Below are 19,782 nucleotides of genomic sequence, written 5' to 3'. Positions count from 1 at the left end.
CCACCGGCGTCTCACAACCAGCGTTACAGCATTGATCACGCTCGCGTGGTTGGCAGGGAGTCCCGGCCACGTTTCCACACGGCGTCTGTGTATGCCACCTTTGGGTTCTGGGCCACGCGCTGCTGATCCCCTGTGCCCGTCACTCCGCGCGCGTGCCCGTGGCCGGCGTCTACCGAGCGTTTCATCACGTGTGCCTGGTTGAGTTGTTCAGGCGGAGCGCTCCTCTCTTCACGCGACTCGGCGATGTCGTCGTGGGTTACCGGTGACGGTCCGTGGCTCCCGCTTCGGGTAGCTGTCGGTGTGTACTGTGTTGGCAACCTGGATGGCCTGGCCCCCCGGGATGTTGGCCGTCGGGACGCCCCGGCCCCCCGAGATGTTAGCAACCTGAATCCCCCGGGTCCCCGAGATGTTGTACAGCTGCTTACGCACTCCATAGCAGCGAAGGTTGGCGACAAGCTGAGTATGAGAGGACCAACCTGGATCTGAGAATGAAACGCAAAACTGCCAAAAAGCATCTCGCCAGTGCATCTTGCTGTTGCTTCCGTGTGAGGTTCTGAGTTGTGTATCTATTTCGGGCGTTGTTCCGCGCTGACGGTAGAGCAGGGCATATCTTGACGTTGACGTTGACGTCACGTTGGCAGCAGCTGGTTCCCCCTTTTTTGTCCCACTTCTTTCGTTTTCTTACATTGACATCCGTACTTTTTGCTTGTCGCGTGCTCTTCTCTTCGTCCGTTGGGAATACAGCATTTGCAGCGGTTGCAGACAGCTCTTTGCTCTTGCTTCGCTTGCCACACACATGCCTGGCCTATTGGATGGAGTGCTGCTTCACCATGTTCGCGCTGGTGTGACGGGTCGTGTAGCTCATCCACTGGAGCTTCACGCACAGGAGGCACCTGGTTTGCGCGACGTCGGACGTTTGACGTGCGTGCGGGGCGTGCGCGAGCTGTGCTCCGAACAGTGTTTCCGCGGTGTCCCAGACCTTCCCTTGGATCGGCCGTCGCCGGATGAGGAGTCGCGCCGGGTACCAGACCTAGCTAGCGCAGGAACGCCTTTCAGGTGCGATGCTTTGCGTCGGCGGATGGGCCCAGTGCTGAGGTAATACTTACTTAGCTGTTGAGAGCGACAACGTTCAGCATCATCAGAAAAAATGACCACAGGCCATCGCCGCGAGGCCAACCGGCATGAGTACACGCGCAGCATCTAGTCGGCTGTGTCGACATCTCCAACATTACTGAGGTCGGACTGACGCTGTCGGATCAAAAGCACGTTGTCGAAGGTCCTTTGCACGTAGCAACACGAGGTATTTGTGGCTGTCGCAAAGCTGTGCCGCGCTGTGGAAGCGGTCAGCTGTGACGTTTAGGCCGCTGTTTGCGTGTGTTTTAGACTTAGATTTTAGACTTGATACGGCTGTGTTTCGGCCGCTGCTGTGCCGTGGCGCCCGGACGAGGCGATGCACCATGTTTATCGTTTTAGTGATTAAGACAGGGTCTTCTGACACCAGCGAAACAAAATTATTCCAGAAAGCAAAAAAAAAAAAAAAAATCGCAGAGCTCGTTTTGCCTCAGCGCACGTCGGCCAGCTATACGGTGCGGACGACCGCGTGTATTGTTGGCTAGCCGTCACCGTCGCCCGACCCCGCAGGCTGGTGCTGATTCGACGCGGCACACTGGCGAGCTGCTCGCGCTGCGGGGCTCTGCCGACGGTGCGGCTCACTGGTGGGGGACGGACGGGCTCACTGCTGTGGTCGGATTCCCCCACTCTCGCAGGGAAGGATCTCTCGCTGTGGATCGTCGATGCGCCGCTTTTTAATCCACCAGTTTTCGCTCTTCACAGACATCACTGAACCTTCGTGGATTAATGCGCGACCTCAGTGTTACCTCTGACCGGCTTCTGTCTCGTCCTCGGTTGGGCCCCGGCTCTCCACGACACGCGACAGTTACCTGGCTCGTCAAGGGAAATCGCGCTGCCACCTGGCGTGGAGGGCGTTAACTACGACTTCAGCGACTTTGGCGCACTACAGTCCGAAAGCCTAATATGCGCTCATCTCCGTCCGCTACGGTGTAATTCATGCGTATTGCCGTTTGTTGCAGATCAATCGACACTATTTGACTTCCCCGTAAATTATCTTTGTTTAGCACCGATTAAGGAGACGGTTTTTGGGTGCTTACTCAGCATGAAACGTGCTAGGATATTTCCCTTCGTTGTTAACTCATGCATTTGTTTATTCTTTCAGGCTCACCAAGCAAGATGCGGACAAAGTATAGGTCAACCTATGCATCCTGGGTGGTCAGAAGAGCTTTATTCTAAGAGCACGGGCTGCCCTTCTGCCCCTTTCCTGAAGGCGAAGGCGCCGGAGCAGCTTGAGTGTACAACGGTGCCATAGCAGATAGCTTTAATGCAGACAGACGCCCCAAAGCCCAAATCATCGTCATCATCGTTCAACGCAGACAGGCCGGCAGTTCGCTCGGAACCTTTCTATAATGCGATTACAACCCATCCAGCATGAAACAAAATATAGAAATGACGCTACTGTGAAGAAGCGGCTGCGGATGGGAAGGGCGGATTCACTCTTTGAAACCGACAGTCGGAGTAGTAAAGGGTGAAGGCTTTTCTTGCCACTTATGTTTATGATATACAGTGAAATCCGTGTTCCACAGGTGTGTTATGCCGTTTCCATCGCGTCCGTCTGCCAGCTCGACTTCGCCGCGTTTTTGACCCGGCGCCGACCCGAGCTGACCGGCGCGGCCGGAGGCCACGCCCTGGCCCAGCTGTGACGTACTGAGCCGGCAGTGACGGGGCAGCTACAGAGGCAGCAGGGAGCCGGACCGTAGTCACGACCACTACAGCACGAAGCCGGGGTTCGTCCCGAAGATAGTGACGGGTAGAGTGACGTGCATAAAAGCTCTGCGTTCGAGACAAGCTCGTGCGTTACGTAGGTGTGTCGAAGGCGAACATGTTCGCCGCGTATGTTCTTGCTAACAGGATACAATATCAGCGGACAGGGGGACAGTGAAGTGAATAGGTGCCGGGAACAGTGAAGTGAAGGGATGTCGTGATGTTAGTATTGTACAGTGTACTTACCGCCGTTGCCGACCACATGGTCGCCAACATGTTTGCTGTGTTGAAAAGTGTTGGAAGCCACCTCTTGGCTGGGCCCTGTCCCGGCCGTGGTGGACTGTTTGCGTGACCTACTGCTGTGATCTGATCATGATATCCGTCTGCTCTCTGCGTTTGCGTGCTACTACCGTATGCATTCTAAGCCTCCGATGTTCTACCCGAAGTGTCATCGATTGTTTCGAAGGTGCGTTTAATAAGCCATCTAGTCGAAGTTGTGATGAGGGTGATAACCCGGTAACTGTTGCAGGTACAAGAACGCGCGCAGCTGTCCAAGTCAGACATTTGGGATGTTGTGGTCACTGTGCGTTTGCAAGACAGTATTATTGAAGCTAAGTGGCAGATGAAGCTGCCTAGCGCTTGCCGGAATTTTCGTTGCGAGTTCGGAAGCGCAGGCATCCCTTTGGTATGTTACTTGCAAGGTGGAGTGAACTGCCCGATGTGCCCTGATCCCTCTCATTTGCGCGCCGGATGATGAGTGCATTGACTTTAGGCCCGAGCGTACGCATACAGCTGCGTCAAGAGTTCGTTGTCAATTATCGCCACAGTGACGTCAAATATATTGGAGCAACCACTGGTGGCTGTTTTTAGCGGCTCAAGAGTCTGCGCTCATTTCCAATGTGAGCCAATTGAAGCGACAACGTTGAGTGATCCAAGCGTGCGTTGTGTAGTCGAATCGTGCCCATCAACCACAATCGGGGGGGTCTATTGTCACCTAAAAGAAACAAGGTTGACTATGACACTGGCATCACGCATTGCGGGTCGCAGGATGTTAACTGTTACAGCTTGGTGAACCACGGACCATTGCACGACCAAGCTAAACCGCCTGAGCTCATAATGCGTTGGTGAGCTCGGCATACATCAAGGCACGCCAAAACGCTACACAGACCAGCCGTAGCTGATGGCGAAACGCCTGGCGTCGGGCCACACGATCTGTGTTGCCTACCTTTAGGACGCCTTCGGAACAGAAGTCGCAAGTTTGACCGTAACATTGCTCACGCCACGCTCGCTTTAGAGCTGATGGACAACATCTCGGCCACGTTCCCTCGGTCATGCGAAGAGAAGCGCACGACATGCCTTTTGATATCATATATCGTCATCGTTCATCATGTTTTTGATATCAGATGGCCGAATTCGGGTCACGCGAACATTCTAACAGAAAGTCCGGCATTCCGGATCCGGCCAGCAACAGCATTCGCCTCATAACCTCCCTTAGCCAAGCGGCCGACCCGGTCGGCTGCCGGGGTCAGTTCGCCTGGGTCCCTACACGTCCCGGCCCCGGGCCCGTGCAATGACGTCAGCTGACCTCTGGTCGCCTCGACCTCCAGCTGGTCGGCTTGATTTCCCTCCCATGACGCGACAGTGAGGCCCGCTTGGGCCTGCGCCCGTGCCGTTAGTACCCCCCGCCCCATACCACGTTCCGGGCCTCATTTAGATTCGACGTAATCTGCGAGGCACTTTTGCAGTCAATCGTCACCTGACCCCGGCCGCCGTAAAGATATTTGTAAAACCAACCGCCTCAGGCCCTGAATAAAGCTGTAGACTAGAGCTCGCAGAGCGGCCATTGTCTCTTATTACGACTGCATCTACTGTCCCCGAAGTAATAACACGTTCAATATCGTCCTGTATCTGGCACAAAATGTGACCGGGCCGGAAATGCCGTTATCTGTGAACGGTACAAAACGGCCACCCTGCCTTGGGGTACCACAATGCCGGTTTACTCAAAAGGGCGTCTCTCAGGGCGCACAAGGACTGGCCAATGCCTTGTTCCAGCAAAACGTTGTGAAATTGACGAATTAACCAAAGGTGCTGTAGAGCCAAAAGGGACGGCATGAATTTTCGAAACCACAAAAAGAAACCATAAAGCCTCAGGGACGTCACTACATACTTTTCGCGGGGCCTGAGCCCCTTCCCAATACTGACCTAAGCCTTCCCCAAGGTATATAGATGATATATATATCTATATATTACATATATAGATATATATATATACATGTACCCTGCTCTCTTCGCTCTCTGCCACACTTTTTCTCTCTATAACGCACACACACCACCTCTCTCTTCCCTCTCCTCTCTCCTCTCTCTTCGCTCTCCTCTCTCTCTTCTCGTCTCTCTCTCTCTCTCTCTCTGGTGCTCTCCTCCTCTCTCTCTCTCTCTCTCTCGTACAATAATCCTGATGAACAGCCTCAACCACAGCGGACATCGTCACAGTGGCCAATGCTCGACATAACTTCAAATCATGTGAAAATTTTTGTAATGTATTGATCACAACGTCCTCCGAAAAATCGATGGGACATATCAGACAAGCTTTTCAAACTCTCGAAACATATCACAGGGCACACGATTCAAATCATCTCAGCAGAGTGATAGTCATCAGCATCTCAGCATGCTGTGATAATCAGTTAATTATCACAGCATGCAATCGGCTGAAAAGAGTTGCGGAATACACACAGATGACCGGATATTTTTTTATATTGTAACATGTCGGTCTCGATCACTGTCCGGCTATTGGTTGCCACCGTTGATTGATGGTTTGGCATTACTGCCCAACCTCAATCGTCAAAATCGCCCCAGTATTTTTGTAGAAGAGCACGCAGGTTGTTGGTTTTGATGTCGGGTCCGATGAGTGGATTCATCTGTGTCATTGTAGCAGAAGAGCCAAACATCCAGCACACGAAGGCGGTCATCATGAGGCATGACTGCGTGGTGCCGCGGTGAGGACTCTCCGGCACGAAGAAACGGCAGTACCACGCCAACCACGAACCAGAAGCCGGTGACAATTGCCCCACCGGAAGCCAGGAGATACCCATCTTGACGGAGGCCTGAAAAACAGGGCAACACTTACATCATTGCTCGCTGGGTGAACCACATAACGCTGGCCAGCCACTTGTTGGGATATGACAACTATTGATGTGTGCCGGCAACAACGCGAACTTGGCGTAGCGCAAAATGTGCTGTTGTTGCGCAACTACGCCAAGAAAATCCACGCCATGTCGAGTCATAGATCTATGGTATGATTATCCGAAAATGCAGGCCGATGTCAGGTCACACGCTGCGAGTCCAAGCAGATCGGCACCCCAGGCCCAAACGGAGGGCTGCCCAAGCCCAGGCAGTTGGTAGTAAAAAGGTCGGGTAGAGGTGTTTCCCAAAACCAAACAAGAGGGTCGCCTCCACACCTAGGAAGAGCGACACCAAAGCTCAAGAAAAAGGGCGCCTTGACCCTGGCCACCTTTGATAATTTCGCCCTGTTTCCTTCCGCAAAAGGCGATAGTTGTAGCGATAGTAGATAGTAGGCGATAGGCGAAGATCCCTTGCCGATTTGACCCTTAGCATGTATTGGTGGCGTTGTACGTGATCTACAGCTTCTGCTACGTCATTTTAAGGTATCGCTTGCGGCTGACCTGCTGGGTTTGACGAAACGAGGGTCACAACACGTTTTTACCAAATACGCGAAGCTAGTCAAGTTCGCAGAGTCAAGCTGGTTCCAGTTGAAGCAGGAAGCGACCCTCGCATTCACTTTCAAGGAGTAATTTAATACCCTTCCGTGGTCCTTCCATAGCCTGTATCATTAGCCTTGATTGATTACAGCGCAATATTCTTATGATTGCACAGTTTCGATATGCAAGTCTAACATGATGTTAAGCACGGCAGCCTGCCTGATGTTTTTAGGACGATTTTGAAGTTTGGCTGGAAGCGACCTCGGTCTGGCGTGGCCATTATGTCGTCCATGCCACCTCTCTCAGCGGAGCTCATGATATAAAGGTATCGTAGGTAAATTCAAAATATAGCTTAATCCATCATAATCAGTTCAACACCAAGATTAATTTTTATTCTGTGTAACCTCGAGCTCACAACATCTTTAAAATGCGAATGGGCATTGGGAGAGTTAATTATGCAACCTCTTCACGTCTTCAGAGAGCCTGGGCACGTCCAGTATGAAAAAGGCGCTGCGGAGCGATGATTTACTTTAATTCACCATGCTGAGCTTTGAGAACGTCACTTTTCGGTGGCCTAGTATGCACACTTAAGCTTGCTTTTGGGAGATGCAGGAGTAGATTCCCGAATCAACCAATTTTTCGTTGAGTCGGGGTGGAAATGATTCGTTCTAAAATTAATGCAAGTCAGAGGTCGAATCAACCATATTGGTCAGAACAATCTTTAAATTGACTGCAATATAGATATAAGCTACAAGAAATACCACTGACCTGATTAACACGATCATACGCATTAGGTGACACCATTGATGTATCGGTGCCTTGCTATGAAATATACCGTGTTGAGAGACATCTTATACGCCTATTGCACCGGTTTATTTCACGGAATGTTCCAGAAAACTTACCGATGAAAACGAAATGTCTGAAGGTGTTACAGCTGCAATTTGCTTATGGTGTTCTTAACACATCAATATGTCTGTGATAACCGCATGGGAAAGACGCGCTGATCGCGCAGGCGAGAATTCAGCCATTGGATGGTCCGTAACCAAAAGGGTGCCCGCGCTGCCAGGCAGGTAGTATCCAAGATCAGGATGGTCCTAATGATAGGCAAATGGGTGCCTTTAAGCACTGGTATATAAATTCCGGTTAAATTCCAAGGATGAAATGAAGTTGAAATGTAGTTTTAGGTAACACGATTACTTGAACTGATCAGAAGCCAATACGAAAATAACCCGAAGTCAGTACCCGAGTCCCCAAACTATCTATATGCAAGGCGTCCACTCGCGCATTTTACCCAATGTGTATTACCAGTCAGCGTAACCCCGACCATGGTATTCAGGGAAGGACACTCATATTATGCCCAGCCCACTTAAGATACGGTATCCCTACAGAAGATACATTCGTTGATATGATGGTGTTACCTCACCGTCAGTTTCTACCACCGTTTTAAAACGCTAGTGTCAAGTTTCTACGGACCCCTAGCAGAGACTTGTGGTAAGTCTCGCGTCTATAGTTGAAATGTGATTTTTGTATACAGGAAACATGACGGACGTTCGCCATGAAGGTTAAGAACAAAGGCGTCATGAAACGAGGAGCGCCTGGATGCATGACACGCCAAGTTTTTCTTGTGTTGCGGTTCGGCAGTAGCTCTTAACTACTAACGAAACGCATTGTGAGATCAGTTTCGAGCAACCAGCTAACACTCACGTGACAAATCAAAGAGAAAATAAAATACATTTTAGATGAAAAAATATGGTTTTGGAGGCCTGTGTTAAGTTTCATTTGCGTTTCTTTATTGCGAAACCCTACCTACGGCATGTCAAGAGCTGACAAACAAATAATGTACTGAAGATTTTGCATGTTTTTCATCAACCGGGATGACTTATCTGAAACCACCAGCGTTGCAAACAGCCCCCTACCGATAAACAAGGCGATGGTACACACACCTATGTACTAGCAGCCCAAAGACTAGAGGGTCCAAAGGCAAATATATTTGGGGACTATGCCAATCTTGAGACGATGAAAAATGGAGTTGCCTTGGGGGGAGAGGGGATAGCAACCCTAAGCGCAGCATTCGTGGATTTTCCCCCACCCGAAGCGTCTCATGGGTTCAGCTTGTAGGAGTTTCTACCGAGAGCAAAAGGAACAATATGTGGACTCACGCTCAGTGGTGATGAGGACCAGAAGGATCTTGAATGTCACAAAGATGCTCCCAAGTCTGTCCACCCTGCAAGGCACAACGCTCGGGCACCGCAGGCCGCCCGCGCGACTGTCTGTCATCACATGACTGATAACAGGATAAGAGCAAGCGAAGAGATAAGCTGAAAGAGGCCACGAAATGAATGTTTTCAGTTAATGCCTGCTATTGGCGGTGCGGTAAAATATGTGTCTTAAGTCCTGCAGCAAAACATACGCCTTCAGACATCAGCTGCGACACCGCATGCATGGAGCGCCAAGTCCCGAGCACGGAAAAGAGATGGGGCCTACCAGGTGTTCAACGAAGCTCGTACTTTTTAACGTGGAAAATGTGCTTTATTCGTATTGGTTTGGGATGCCTGGTATTGTGTGGATGTTTCGGTGATCCGGATGATGTGGACAAGAACGAATGTGATAATATTCCAAACTCCCGAGTGGAGCCATCGTTCCGCTCTGAAAATTAAACTTGGGGAGAGGTCCACATCCGTCCACCTACTAAACTCAGTTTTAGTACCTACTAAACAGACAACCGGGATGAGTACTAGGACCCCAGTTATGAAGTGGCCCATTATACAGGTAATGAAAAAGGTGGGATAGAAGTGCAGACCCGGGAACTACATTGACGTTGAGGCGTTCATGGCAAGGGGACAATCGGCCCATGCGAAATACAGGCTCATTGGACCTCGGCCATTGTTTGAAGCACTTGAAAGATCGGTCTCTATTTCGGAAAACATATTGAACTTAATTCTTGTCATATTCTGAAGCAGACGATTGGGCGCTCAAATCATTTGCGTCATCATGGAAAACGCAGGGGTCAACTCGCCCTTGACATCAGAAAATCAACTTGAAGTCTTTTCCAAAATCGGGGAAGATGAGGATAGGTCAGTGGAGGTTTTCCGGCTTTCCGCTGCCTCCCCCCCCCCCCCCTCCCCACACCGATTCACGTTTCTGTACCGCAACTCGCGAACTTTGACGACGCCACTGACAATGGTCGCCCCGAAAGTAGCGCGTGCTATTTTAAATGACGGTCCACGTTGTCGAGAAAGCAGTTTTGGAGGCATAACATAGGGGAAGGAGTGGCACCATGGATTTTGAATCCGGGCAGAATTTTTCGGGAGGCCTCCTGAACAGAGATGGGACTCTTGGGCAACGGTGTATTCAATGGAGGGGGCATTGCGGGCACGTGCCCCTTATCAGATTGTTAATGCATCAGTATCCGGGTGAACAAATGTCGACGATGAATTATTGTGGTAGACGATTGCAAGTAAACGGATTGAAAAGACGCCTTTTGTTCTACGCATGCAAGGCATTTCGCTCCCCTGCAACGCGCCAAAAAACTGGTTCTCAGTGAAAATTTTGAGTCACGCTGACCCCATTGCCAAACCCTGCATATGCCCCTGCCCATGGGCGAAACTTTCCAATGCATCCACATAGGCAAGGCGGGAAGAAAGCGAGTGGACGGTGACCTATCTCTACTCATCAAAGCACACGCCCATCAGCTGGAGAAAGGGAGTTTGCATGTCATTAAAGTTACGCTGTGCCCCGTGGAGGCAGTGCAGTCTCATTTTTCAGGTCACGGGGAGCAATATGAGCGCGTCACGAGGCCGCATTTTGAGCAGAAATGATGATCTATACGTCCGCTTAGCGGGTCAATCCACGCCAAGGAACCTTCCACGTTACCCTGATTTCTTTGCATTTGCTCGGAGTGGTCTACGCTGTTGTAATGGCCCTATATGATAACCTGCATTGCCATGCCTAATCGGTCAGATGTCCTCCATGGATTCTTCCCATTTACCCGAAAGACTCCACACGCTATTGCTGGGTCCCCATATACTAACCCACCAGCGTGCTTTCGGTTGCCCAGGGGCCCTTCACATTTGTCCCAGGGTTTTCTACTTGCTTGGAGGGCTCTGCGCTGTTGCTGGGGGCCATATAAGTTAACATACCGTGACACTCAATGCTCAGGGGTTCTCTGCATTGGTCCATGCCTCTTTCCATTCGATGTCATTTGTGAAGAACCTACACTCTCGTCGGACCCTTTTTGTTAACCCACTCGAGCACTCTTGATCTCACAGGGGCCTGCTACATTGGTCTTGGACACTTCACATTTGATCGCTCAGGGATGCTAATTCATGTACATCGGTCTTGAGATCGTCCCGTTTCCCGGAGACCTTGCGCTCTGGCCTGTATGTTAACATGCCGGGACACCCCATCATTCAGGGGTCCGCCACATTGGTCTTGCGTTCGAACTCAGAGGATCCCACACCGAAGAAGCGGTTTTGTTGACCTGCCTGGCTAAATAACTGCAAGTAAACGGGTCCGAATTCTGCACAATGACGATTCCCCCTGGCGCCTTGGCCGTCGAGGGCAAGGCGGAACCAAACGACCGACAAAACCGTTGTCGACATGCTCGCTTTCTCAACCCATTTTGATTTCAGAATTATTCATGGCCGTGCAATCGTGCTCCGAGCCTTTGGGACCGATCGACACAAAACCTTTACAAATCCATGCGCCATGGTTGATAACGTATTGTTTCAGGAACAAGCTGACCTTGCGCCAGACCAGAAGTTCCCCACGACGCCCAAAAAAACAAATACATTTTGCAGAAAAACAATGTTCCAGCGCTTACACGATCGATCGGCACAACATATTTACCAATCGATGTGCATGATCGATAACTTAGCCTTAACAGAACCTGATGACCTTGGGTCAAATCGAGCATCATCAAACGACAAAAAACCCATATTTAATTTCTAGACAATCCTAAGCTCCCAGCCTAGCCTGTATGACCAACCGCCTCAAAAGCGTCACCAACGGTCGATTTTCTTATTTTCATCATGTCTCATCCTCCATCATCATCATCAAGTCCCTTTTTTCCTCCGCGGACCTAGTCACCTTCGAGAGGGGCGGGGCAGCATCACCCACAGTTAGGACCTGGTCCATACTCTACGTAGGCACTAGGTACTGTCGCTACTGCGCCGGCAACTGCCGGCCACTAAATATGGTAGCAGAACATAACACGTAAAGAGCATAAGTTTCCTCTTAAGTTGAGAAAAAGTGATGTGTTGGAATGTCATTTACAACTTAGAAATATAATATTCCATCAAAAGTAAGCAATATGATGGTTGTTAATCGCATGATTATGAGTAACAATCGATATAAGCTCGTTGCAGAAAGTTCGCCTACCTAGTAATTCTGCCACGAATGAAATTTGGGAGCATTGCGCCAGTTTCGTCATGCTATATGTAAACAACCGTCCGTACGATAATTGCCCTATCCGTGCCATTTGCCCCTCTGACGATTTAGTACGCGTTGGTGGGTATTTTTCGCTGTACAAGTTGGCTTTGTTTACGGTACTCAACAATTTATTGTTTGCGGTTCTCCATTATTGGTAGCTACATACACATGATGTATGGCATCGTTCTGGCGTGCGGCATCAGCCCTGCTCTAGTAACCCCGGCGTGCCCTGCCTGCTTTGACACATACGGTCTTATACATGGCGATGGAGTGTTCCCTTTCTTGCAAGTTTTTTGCAATGGTCCAGTAGGGCCACTTTTACACATACTGTGCAGGCCAAAGTTAATGAAATGTGCAGACATGCCTGTCATGGTTAGTATTTTTTATAGTGCAAATTTCAAACAATGGGCTGACCATGTTTATACAGTGGGAGCAATACACTCATCACACTATTAACACCATGTAATAAAGTTTTCTCCATTATATCAAGCAATAACCTCACATAAAGGGCATTCACAGTTGATGCTGCTCAGCTGTTGCAAGAGGTCACAACACAGGTGTCAGAAGTTTGAGGATGATGTGAGCATGTGTTTGATACTGATTTGAGGGATATCACTTTGAACTCTGTGAGTGAGGAAAAAAGAGAAACTAGGAGTTAGCTGGGTTTCTTGCATGATGTGGGTTTGTATGGACAGGCAAGCTAGTGCATTTCATTGAAACTTTGTTTTCCACAAACTCATAATGATGCCACCCTGACTGACAATCCCTGTATCTCTGCCACCATGCACAGCTATGTGGTTAATAGGAGGTTAATGAGGTCACAACATGCAAGCAATATGACCAGGCTGGGTAAGAAGCTGAGTGCAGCAGCCTTATGTTACAGCTACTAATAGAGATATTAATGTAGATGCTGCATGCCATGGCATACAGGAGTGGACACTCCTGGTCACCTGATAATGGGTGATGGATAGGGAAAAGTAGCATTTTACAGGTAAACATCTACATTGTGGCTCTGTGCTGTGAAGCCAGCACAAAATGGCAGCCCATTTTGTCCATTGCAAAATGTGATCATCAACCAAAATAAATAGTTGTTCTCAGTTATGGGTTGACCCAGAGTTCAGGTTATCAGGTTGTGTTTTGTTGAATAATTCTGTACTTGTGTATCACCAAAACTGTGCGCTGGTGACCAAAAGGCAGGGACCATCTGAATATGATACACAGTTTGGCTATCTTTGAGCTTTTAGGAGTGTGTATGCTGCCTGTCATAGGAAAAGCCAGGTGTATCTCTTATAGCTTAAGCTTCTTTCTCCTTTTAAGCTTGAACATGATTGCCACCACAACTAAGTGTGATTTCTGCATGCCCGACCCTTTCCTCCCCTTTTAAGCTCAGCTATAGTCCAAAGTATTGCCTATGCTCTGTCTTTGTATACCAATGCAATAAGAATGTCTGTGGGCCCAAAACACCAAAAATGTGTAGCTACCATATGCTATTTGACACACATAACCTCCAGCTACTGTTGATATAAACACCAACTTTGCTTGACTCTGAACAGCAAATACAGTTGAGATGCAGGCTGTTGTCTTCAAAAGTATAATATCTTTCATCTAGGGGGGTCTGTTGTTGCCCAGGAACTGTTGAGCATCATGCTTATCACAGGCATACCAAGGAAGCAGAAGTTTGTAAATAAAAATGCAAGCCAGTTATTCAGGTTTCCATTACATGTTGTTTGGGATAGCTACTTAAATAAGCTTAAAATCAGTCTTAAAATGCACAGCTTCAGCAACAGTTTAAATTCTTAGGTGAAATCATTCCAATCTTGAAAAAGTGCTGTAACTCTTAACTGGCAGCAGAATCAGGAGAGATATATCATTATTTTGAATGCATCAATTAGACTGAGCTAATACAATGCAACAGCAACATTGAGAGGATCAGATCCCACAGACTGACAGGCTTGCAAAGCTCAATACAGTTAAGTCACATGGTAAAGGGACCTGAGGTTTTTGGGTACCTTTCAGCATATTTTGCTTCATAATTTCACAGTGCATGGTGGGCTTGATCATGCTGATGCCTCATGTTTAACTGTTACCCATGTTTGGCAGATCATGATGATGCTCATGTAAAGAAGACAACCTCTGTACCACAATGACATCAAGAAGTGAAAATCAGAAGAAATTTCTTGAAAATGTGCAAATTGATCTCAGAAATCTATCTCAAGAAGCAAAGAAGAAATTTCCACAGCTAAAAGATGTAAGCCATGTGTATGCACAGCACCCACAGGCACCATAATAATGCATGCAGCCCATCAAGTCACAATATTCACAAAGACACCATACATCACCATCCAGTGGGCTTTCCAAGAACTAAAATGAATCCTGAATCCATGGTATACGATTGTCTACTGCAGTTCTACTTTTTCACCGCAGTCTGACCATTATGTTCACCCATATGCTCTCTTATCATAGACTCCGTCTGCGGTATTTGCTACACGGCTAATAAAACTTAGCAGTGGGTGAAAGCCTTTGATCTGTTTAATATTAACAGTTATCTGCCCTTGGGCTTCAATTGTAAGTGTTAACACAGCAGTGTATGCTATCTTACATTTTATATTGTTATCGCTGCCACTCTTGCTGTTGTGCGCCGATACATGTAACATGCCATTGTGAAGGTCTGCGGTGTTCATCAGCAGGCAGTTTATGATGATGCCATTGTGAAGACATCTGATGTTTTAACTGTGGGCATGTATGCGCTCGGCCAGCATAAAAGTCCGTGTGCTATCTCCAGCACCCAGGCGCGTCATGAGGCCATCGTGGCCGTTCCATGGTGCCGCCGTTGCTGCGGACAGGCCCCTATAGGCCATCTTGACCGTTCCACGGTGCCGCCGTTGTCCGGGACAGGCCCTATGAGGCCATTATGACCGTTCCAAGGTGTTGCCGTTGTCTGCGGACAGGCCCGCTATGAGGCCATTGGGACCGCTCGAAGGTGTTGCGGTTGTCTGCGGACAGGCCTGCTATGAGGGCCATTGTGACCATTCCAAGGTGTTGCCGTTGTCTGCGACAGTCCCGCAAGGAGGCCATCATTACGGTTCCATGGTGTTCTGTGTTATTCGGACAGGCCTGCAAAGAGGTCCTCATTAAGGTTCCATGGTATTCTGTGTTATTCGGACAGCCTGCGAGGAGGCCATCGTTACGGTTCCATGGTGTTCTGCGTTATTGGACAGGCCTGCGAGGAGACCATCGTTACGTTTCCATGGTGTTCTGTGTTATTCGGACAGGTCTGCGAGGAGGCCACCGTTACGGTTCCATGGTGTTCTGTGTTATTTGGACAGGCCTGAGAGGAGGCCATCGTTACGGTTCCATGTGTTCTGTGTTATTCGGACAGGCCTGCGAGGAGGCCATCGTTACAGTTTCATGGTGTTCTGTGTTATTGGGCAGACCTGCGAGGAGGCCATCGTTACGTTCCATGGTATTCTGTGTTATTTGGGACAGGCCTGCGAGGAGACCATCGTTACGTTCCATGGTGTTCTGTGTTTCGGACAGGCCTGCGAGGAGGCCATCGTGAAGGTGCGCGGCGGACTGGCCAACCCAGACGTGACCCTCCCCCACATCAGCGCCCACATTCTCTACCCGCTGGTGCAGGGATGCGAAACCAAGGAACCAAAGATTGTCAAGGCAAGTGCCAGATGTGGCTTCATGCTTTTGTAATGTGCGTGTTCAAAAGGAGTTATGTATGCCACCATTTGTGGCTTCGGGACATGTTTGTCTTTGATGACATTAGCTAAATTGTTTCTAGTCGTATTTATTGTAATCGGAGTAATTGCCGATATACCAATCCGAGATCCTTTAAGTATGCATCACCAAAGTGCTAAGGAAGGTCCCTTTTCAACTAATAACCTCGTACTCGTGTGTTTGGTAAACGAGATGAGGAGCCAGTTCTGTCATTGTGTTTGCTGATGTCAATATTATTCAAATACTCATGCTCTACAGGCATTCTCATGCTGACTTTCAAAAGAAGCCAGTGGCGTGTAGTGAATAAGTGTAATCTGAGATGTAATTCATCCGACATTCATAACTCATGAACATTGAATGGTTCTTTGACACCCTTACAATGATGGCAATGTGATTTCCTATTTGTGTGCCTTCAATATTCCAATGTTGGCTTGGATGAATCGGCCAATGTCATTAGCATGCCGCTACAGACCTTGGTACAGCCTCAGCCGCTGTCTGACGCGTTTCTGTGCCCTCAGCAATGTCTGGGCACGATCCAGCGGCTGGTGCTGCAGCAGGCGGTGGACGCAAAGGGCGCCGGGTACATCACTGAGACTGTCTGGAGCCTGATGAAGGCCAACATCGAGGAGGTCAAGCTGCTGCAGACAGTGACGCTGCTGCTGACCACCAGTGCCGTCGCCCAAGGCGACACGCTGGCCAAGGTGGGCGCCAGCGGCCGGGCCTGACCGCAGCGGCTCGCCACCGGTCGCCGCCCGCTCCCGCGGCAGGCGGCCTGGGTGGCCGAGTAGACGGCCTCCGGACAGCCGCACGCTCTCTGGCGTGAGGAGCTCGTAATCGTGATTGGCGCTTGGGTCAGGGAGGTGCACTGCGCTTGGGTTGGGTTGACTGTACTCCACTTCCTGCTGGGAAGAGCCAGCGCATTTGCAGCCAACAGAGCAAGCGTCAATAATCATCGGTGTTATAATCTGGCAAATGGAGCTCTACACCACTCTGATGTTATTTCATTGTGTTAAATCCCCACACAGGATGCGTTTAACCACGTCGATTGAACCAAACGTCCAGGAAGTGTCGTGTTGCTATTGCTTGTCGTGAGGCGGCGGGACCCCAGCTCGCTGACGCCTGCCCCCCGCACCGTGACGTCACGACCCGGCGCCCCGTCAGGCTCTGGCGCTGTGCTTCCGGCTGTGCTTCTGCAAGGACTCGACGATCATGAACACGGCCGGCGCCACGGTGCGCCAGCTGGTGTGGCTCGTGTTCGAGCGCGTGCTGACGGAGGACGGCCGTAGCCCGTCCGACCAGGTGAGTTCCCCCCCCCCCCCTGCCGGCCGGTCAGCGGATATGGCGTGTGATCGGTGCCCCCTCCCCTGTCCTCCCTCCGGGGCAGGGACTGCACACTTGGTCAGCGTGGAGGCCGAGAGAGGCCTGTGCTGCGCGCATCGAGATGTCTATGCACCAGCGGGTTGTATTACATCCGATGGTGTTGCCTTCACGTATGTGCGGACGTGCTTGTCCGCTTCCCGGTCCTCTTCCTCACGCGGACGTCAGTGCCGCTCGCGCAGTGCCCTCCCGTTTTGGTGCTTATTGCGACTGTGGTGTGCCCGCTCTGTCACGTGCGGTGCAGCATTTGGTCCGCTCGGTGCCCTCGCCGCTGTGTTGCTGCGTCTCACGACTGCGCGCCCTTTGCAGTCGTCACCGAGCCAGCCGGCGGACATGGAGCACCTGAAGATCGCCAGCGGCTCGGCGCCGAAGACGCTGCGGCCGGCGGCGCGGACGCCTATCTGCTGTTCAGGTACGGAGCACCGGCTCGGTCGTGTATCGCTGCAGCAGCCGCTGGCCGGCTGTAGTCAACGATTGCTGACATGGTTTGCTGTTGAGTAGTGTGCTGGTTGCTGTGTGTTGTAGCGCAATTGATGATCAAATTTGGCGAAAAAAAACTCATGCAGAGCCTCCTCTTCGTTTAACCAGGTGCATCTACTTTTGAATGCACTTAATCGGCCATATCTCGGACGACGGACGATGCGGGCGACGACTGCTAAGGGCATACCGCCGTGAGACGCAGCAACACATATTTAATCGGCCATGTGGACTAGTCCCCTCGCCCATTACGTCTGCAAAGCTTCTGTCTCCCCTGCGGACCTTTGCTGACAGCCCCTCTCTGCTGTGGTGTGATCTGATAATCACAAGTGACCTCTGATGCTTGCGGACACCTGTGAACTGTGCGGACCCGTTTGATCTCCGTGGGCTTGCTTGCTACTGGTGACCAGCGCCAACCTCTGGTCACCCTGTGACCGGTGCTGAGCTCCGCTGACCTCGTCGGATGGCCGACAGGACCTGGTACAGCTGGTGAACGGCGAGCAGCCCTTCTGGCTGGCCGGCTTAACCGAGATGACGCGCACGTTCGGTCTAGAGCTCATCGAGTCCATCCTCACTTCGTTCCCGGTGTCTTCTACAAGGTGAGCTTTACACAACACCTCCCGCTCTCCCCTCCTCCGTCCGTGTGCATTGACCCGCAAGAGACCGTCAGCACGGCTTGGCGCAGTCATGGGAGCCGGGGATTGTGGAAGCGTATTTGAAAAGGATTCTTGCGTGCGCGCCGTTGCAGCAGTACCGCCACGTCTCACCCGCCGCTTCGCAGCACAGGCTGCCTTTGACGTTCGCTGCGCGCGCCACGTTAGCAGCAGCCTCTACACCAGCCTGCACCAGACCGCGGCCGGCCGCGGTCAGCGGTGCCACAGTGGATGACACTGGTGCTCCACCCCGCCAGCACCCCGAGTTCAACTTCCTGCTGAGGCGGGTGTGCGCCATGGTGATCAGGCTGTTCTCGCCGAACCTGAAGCACCGGGGCGCGGCCGGCGCACGCGGCGCCGCCAGCCCGCAGGACAAGCCCTACTTCCCGATCAGCATGCGGCTTGCTGCGCGTGGTGTCGGTGCTCGTGCAGAGTTCTACCCGCTGCTGGTGAGTGGCGGTCGCCGGCCGGGTGGCCGGGCTCAGCCGGCGAGGAAGGCCGTAGGATTGGAACTGGGACACCGGTGTCTGTCACGTGATCCGGTTACAAATACGATAATATAATATATATATATATATTATATATATTATATATTTATATGGTATTGACTAAACAACGTTTATATTGACGGTATTCTATTTAGAGGTGTGCCCATCCTCAAAAGTGCGACAAGGGTTCAGAAAGGTTTAGGAGAATATTACGCTCGGAAATAACACATGTGAATCAATAGAGTGTCCTAGTCTGTGTACAAGCTACGACTAAAATATGTCAAAAAAGTAAATTATCCAAACTCCTAACATCCCGTACACAGCCCAATGTTGAAGGCTACAAAAAAAGCTGTGGAGCTCTTCGTGTGACTATAAACTTTCGGCTAGCCGTATGTATTTTTTGCATATATTGGTCCGATTTTTCGTAATGAAACCGTTTCCCTTCATCGTGAAAAATGTTCAAAGCGTGACTACGTTAGTTCGTGACGTTTCATCTTCGGTCCTGCCAAATCGGCAGGCAGCATACACCACTTGCAGCTTCATAATACATACACAAAACATTCGTGGGCGCGTCAGCTCGAACTTACATTTCTGAATTTCTCTTGCACAAAATACGTCATTTGGTGTTATGAAAAGCTGCTTTATGCGAAGCAGTAGTGGGCACGTTGTATAATGACAAATAGAGGGATTGTCTTTACCGGGTTCTGTCGCCCCCCCCCCCTATTTTACGGACCCTATTTCTAGGTGCCAGAGGTCTCATCTTCAACCGTAGTGTGCCCGTCTGTCAATCGGCCGGTTGACTGCGTGATCGCGTCCACTTTCAGTTCACTTTTTGCACACTTTAGCCAGTATGATGGTATTTTCCGCCATATGCGGATCGATATGCATGTAGTCCTGTCATGAGCTGGTGTCACATGCGCTTTGGCACGCCCGCCGTGGAGCTACATTGTTATTCATCTTGATGTGTGGTCGTAGCAGACTGATGATCGGGTCCGGTCGACGCACCCAGTCACCGATGGGGATGTAAACTCGCAGACAACGTTGACCGTTTTCTGCAGTACAGTATTTTTGCAAGTGTTT

At 50.4% G+C, this 19,782-nt stretch overlaps 1 protein-coding gene across 1 annotated transcript; it reads left to right on the top strand.

Moving 5' to 3' along the window:
* Positions 1-12,038: 12,038 nt before the first annotated feature.
* On the top strand, positions 12,039-19,547 carry LOC119092410 (protein MON2 homolog). The gene is made up of 9 exons (XM_037215372.1): positions 12,039-12,059; positions 14,082-14,229; positions 15,519-15,650; positions 16,226-16,408; positions 16,869-17,006; positions 17,394-17,447; positions 18,036-18,146; positions 18,472-18,663; positions 19,527-19,547. The coding sequence occupies exons 2-9, from the start codon at positions 14,125-14,127 to the stop codon at positions 19,545-19,547; spliced, it is 936 nt and encodes a 311-aa protein (XP_037071267.1). The 5' UTR covers positions 12,039-12,059; positions 14,082-14,124.
* The last annotated feature ends 235 nt before the right edge of the window (positions 19,548-19,782 follow it).

Source organism: Pollicipes pollicipes, unplaced genomic scaffold, assembly GCF_011947565.3.
Source record: "Pollicipes pollicipes isolate AB1234 unplaced genomic scaffold, Ppol_2.1 Scaffold_3447;HRSCAF=4054_pilon_pilon_pilon, whole genome shotgun sequence".
Taxonomy (NCBI): domain Eukaryota; kingdom Metazoa; phylum Arthropoda; class Thecostraca; order Pollicipedomorpha; family Pollicipedidae; genus Pollicipes; species Pollicipes pollicipes.
Note: the sequence above shows the minus strand (reverse complement) of the source record. Positions and strands in the feature narration are given on the sequence as shown.

Bases quoted from the DNA above. Each gene is read 5' to 3' on its own strand.
- LOC119092410 (XM_037215372.1), top strand. From the start codon at position 14,125: ATGACATCAAGAAGTGAAAATCAGAAGAAATTTCTTGAAAATGTGCAA. The intron at 14,230-15,518 runs GTAAGCCATGTG...TGTTTCGGACAG, and splicing joins AATTTCCACAGCTAAAAGAT to GCCTGCGAGGAGGCCATCGT. The intron at 17,007-17,393 runs GTGAGTTCCCCC...CGCCCTTTGCAG, and splicing joins GCCGTAGCCCGTCCGACCAG to TCGTCACCGAGCCAGCCGGC.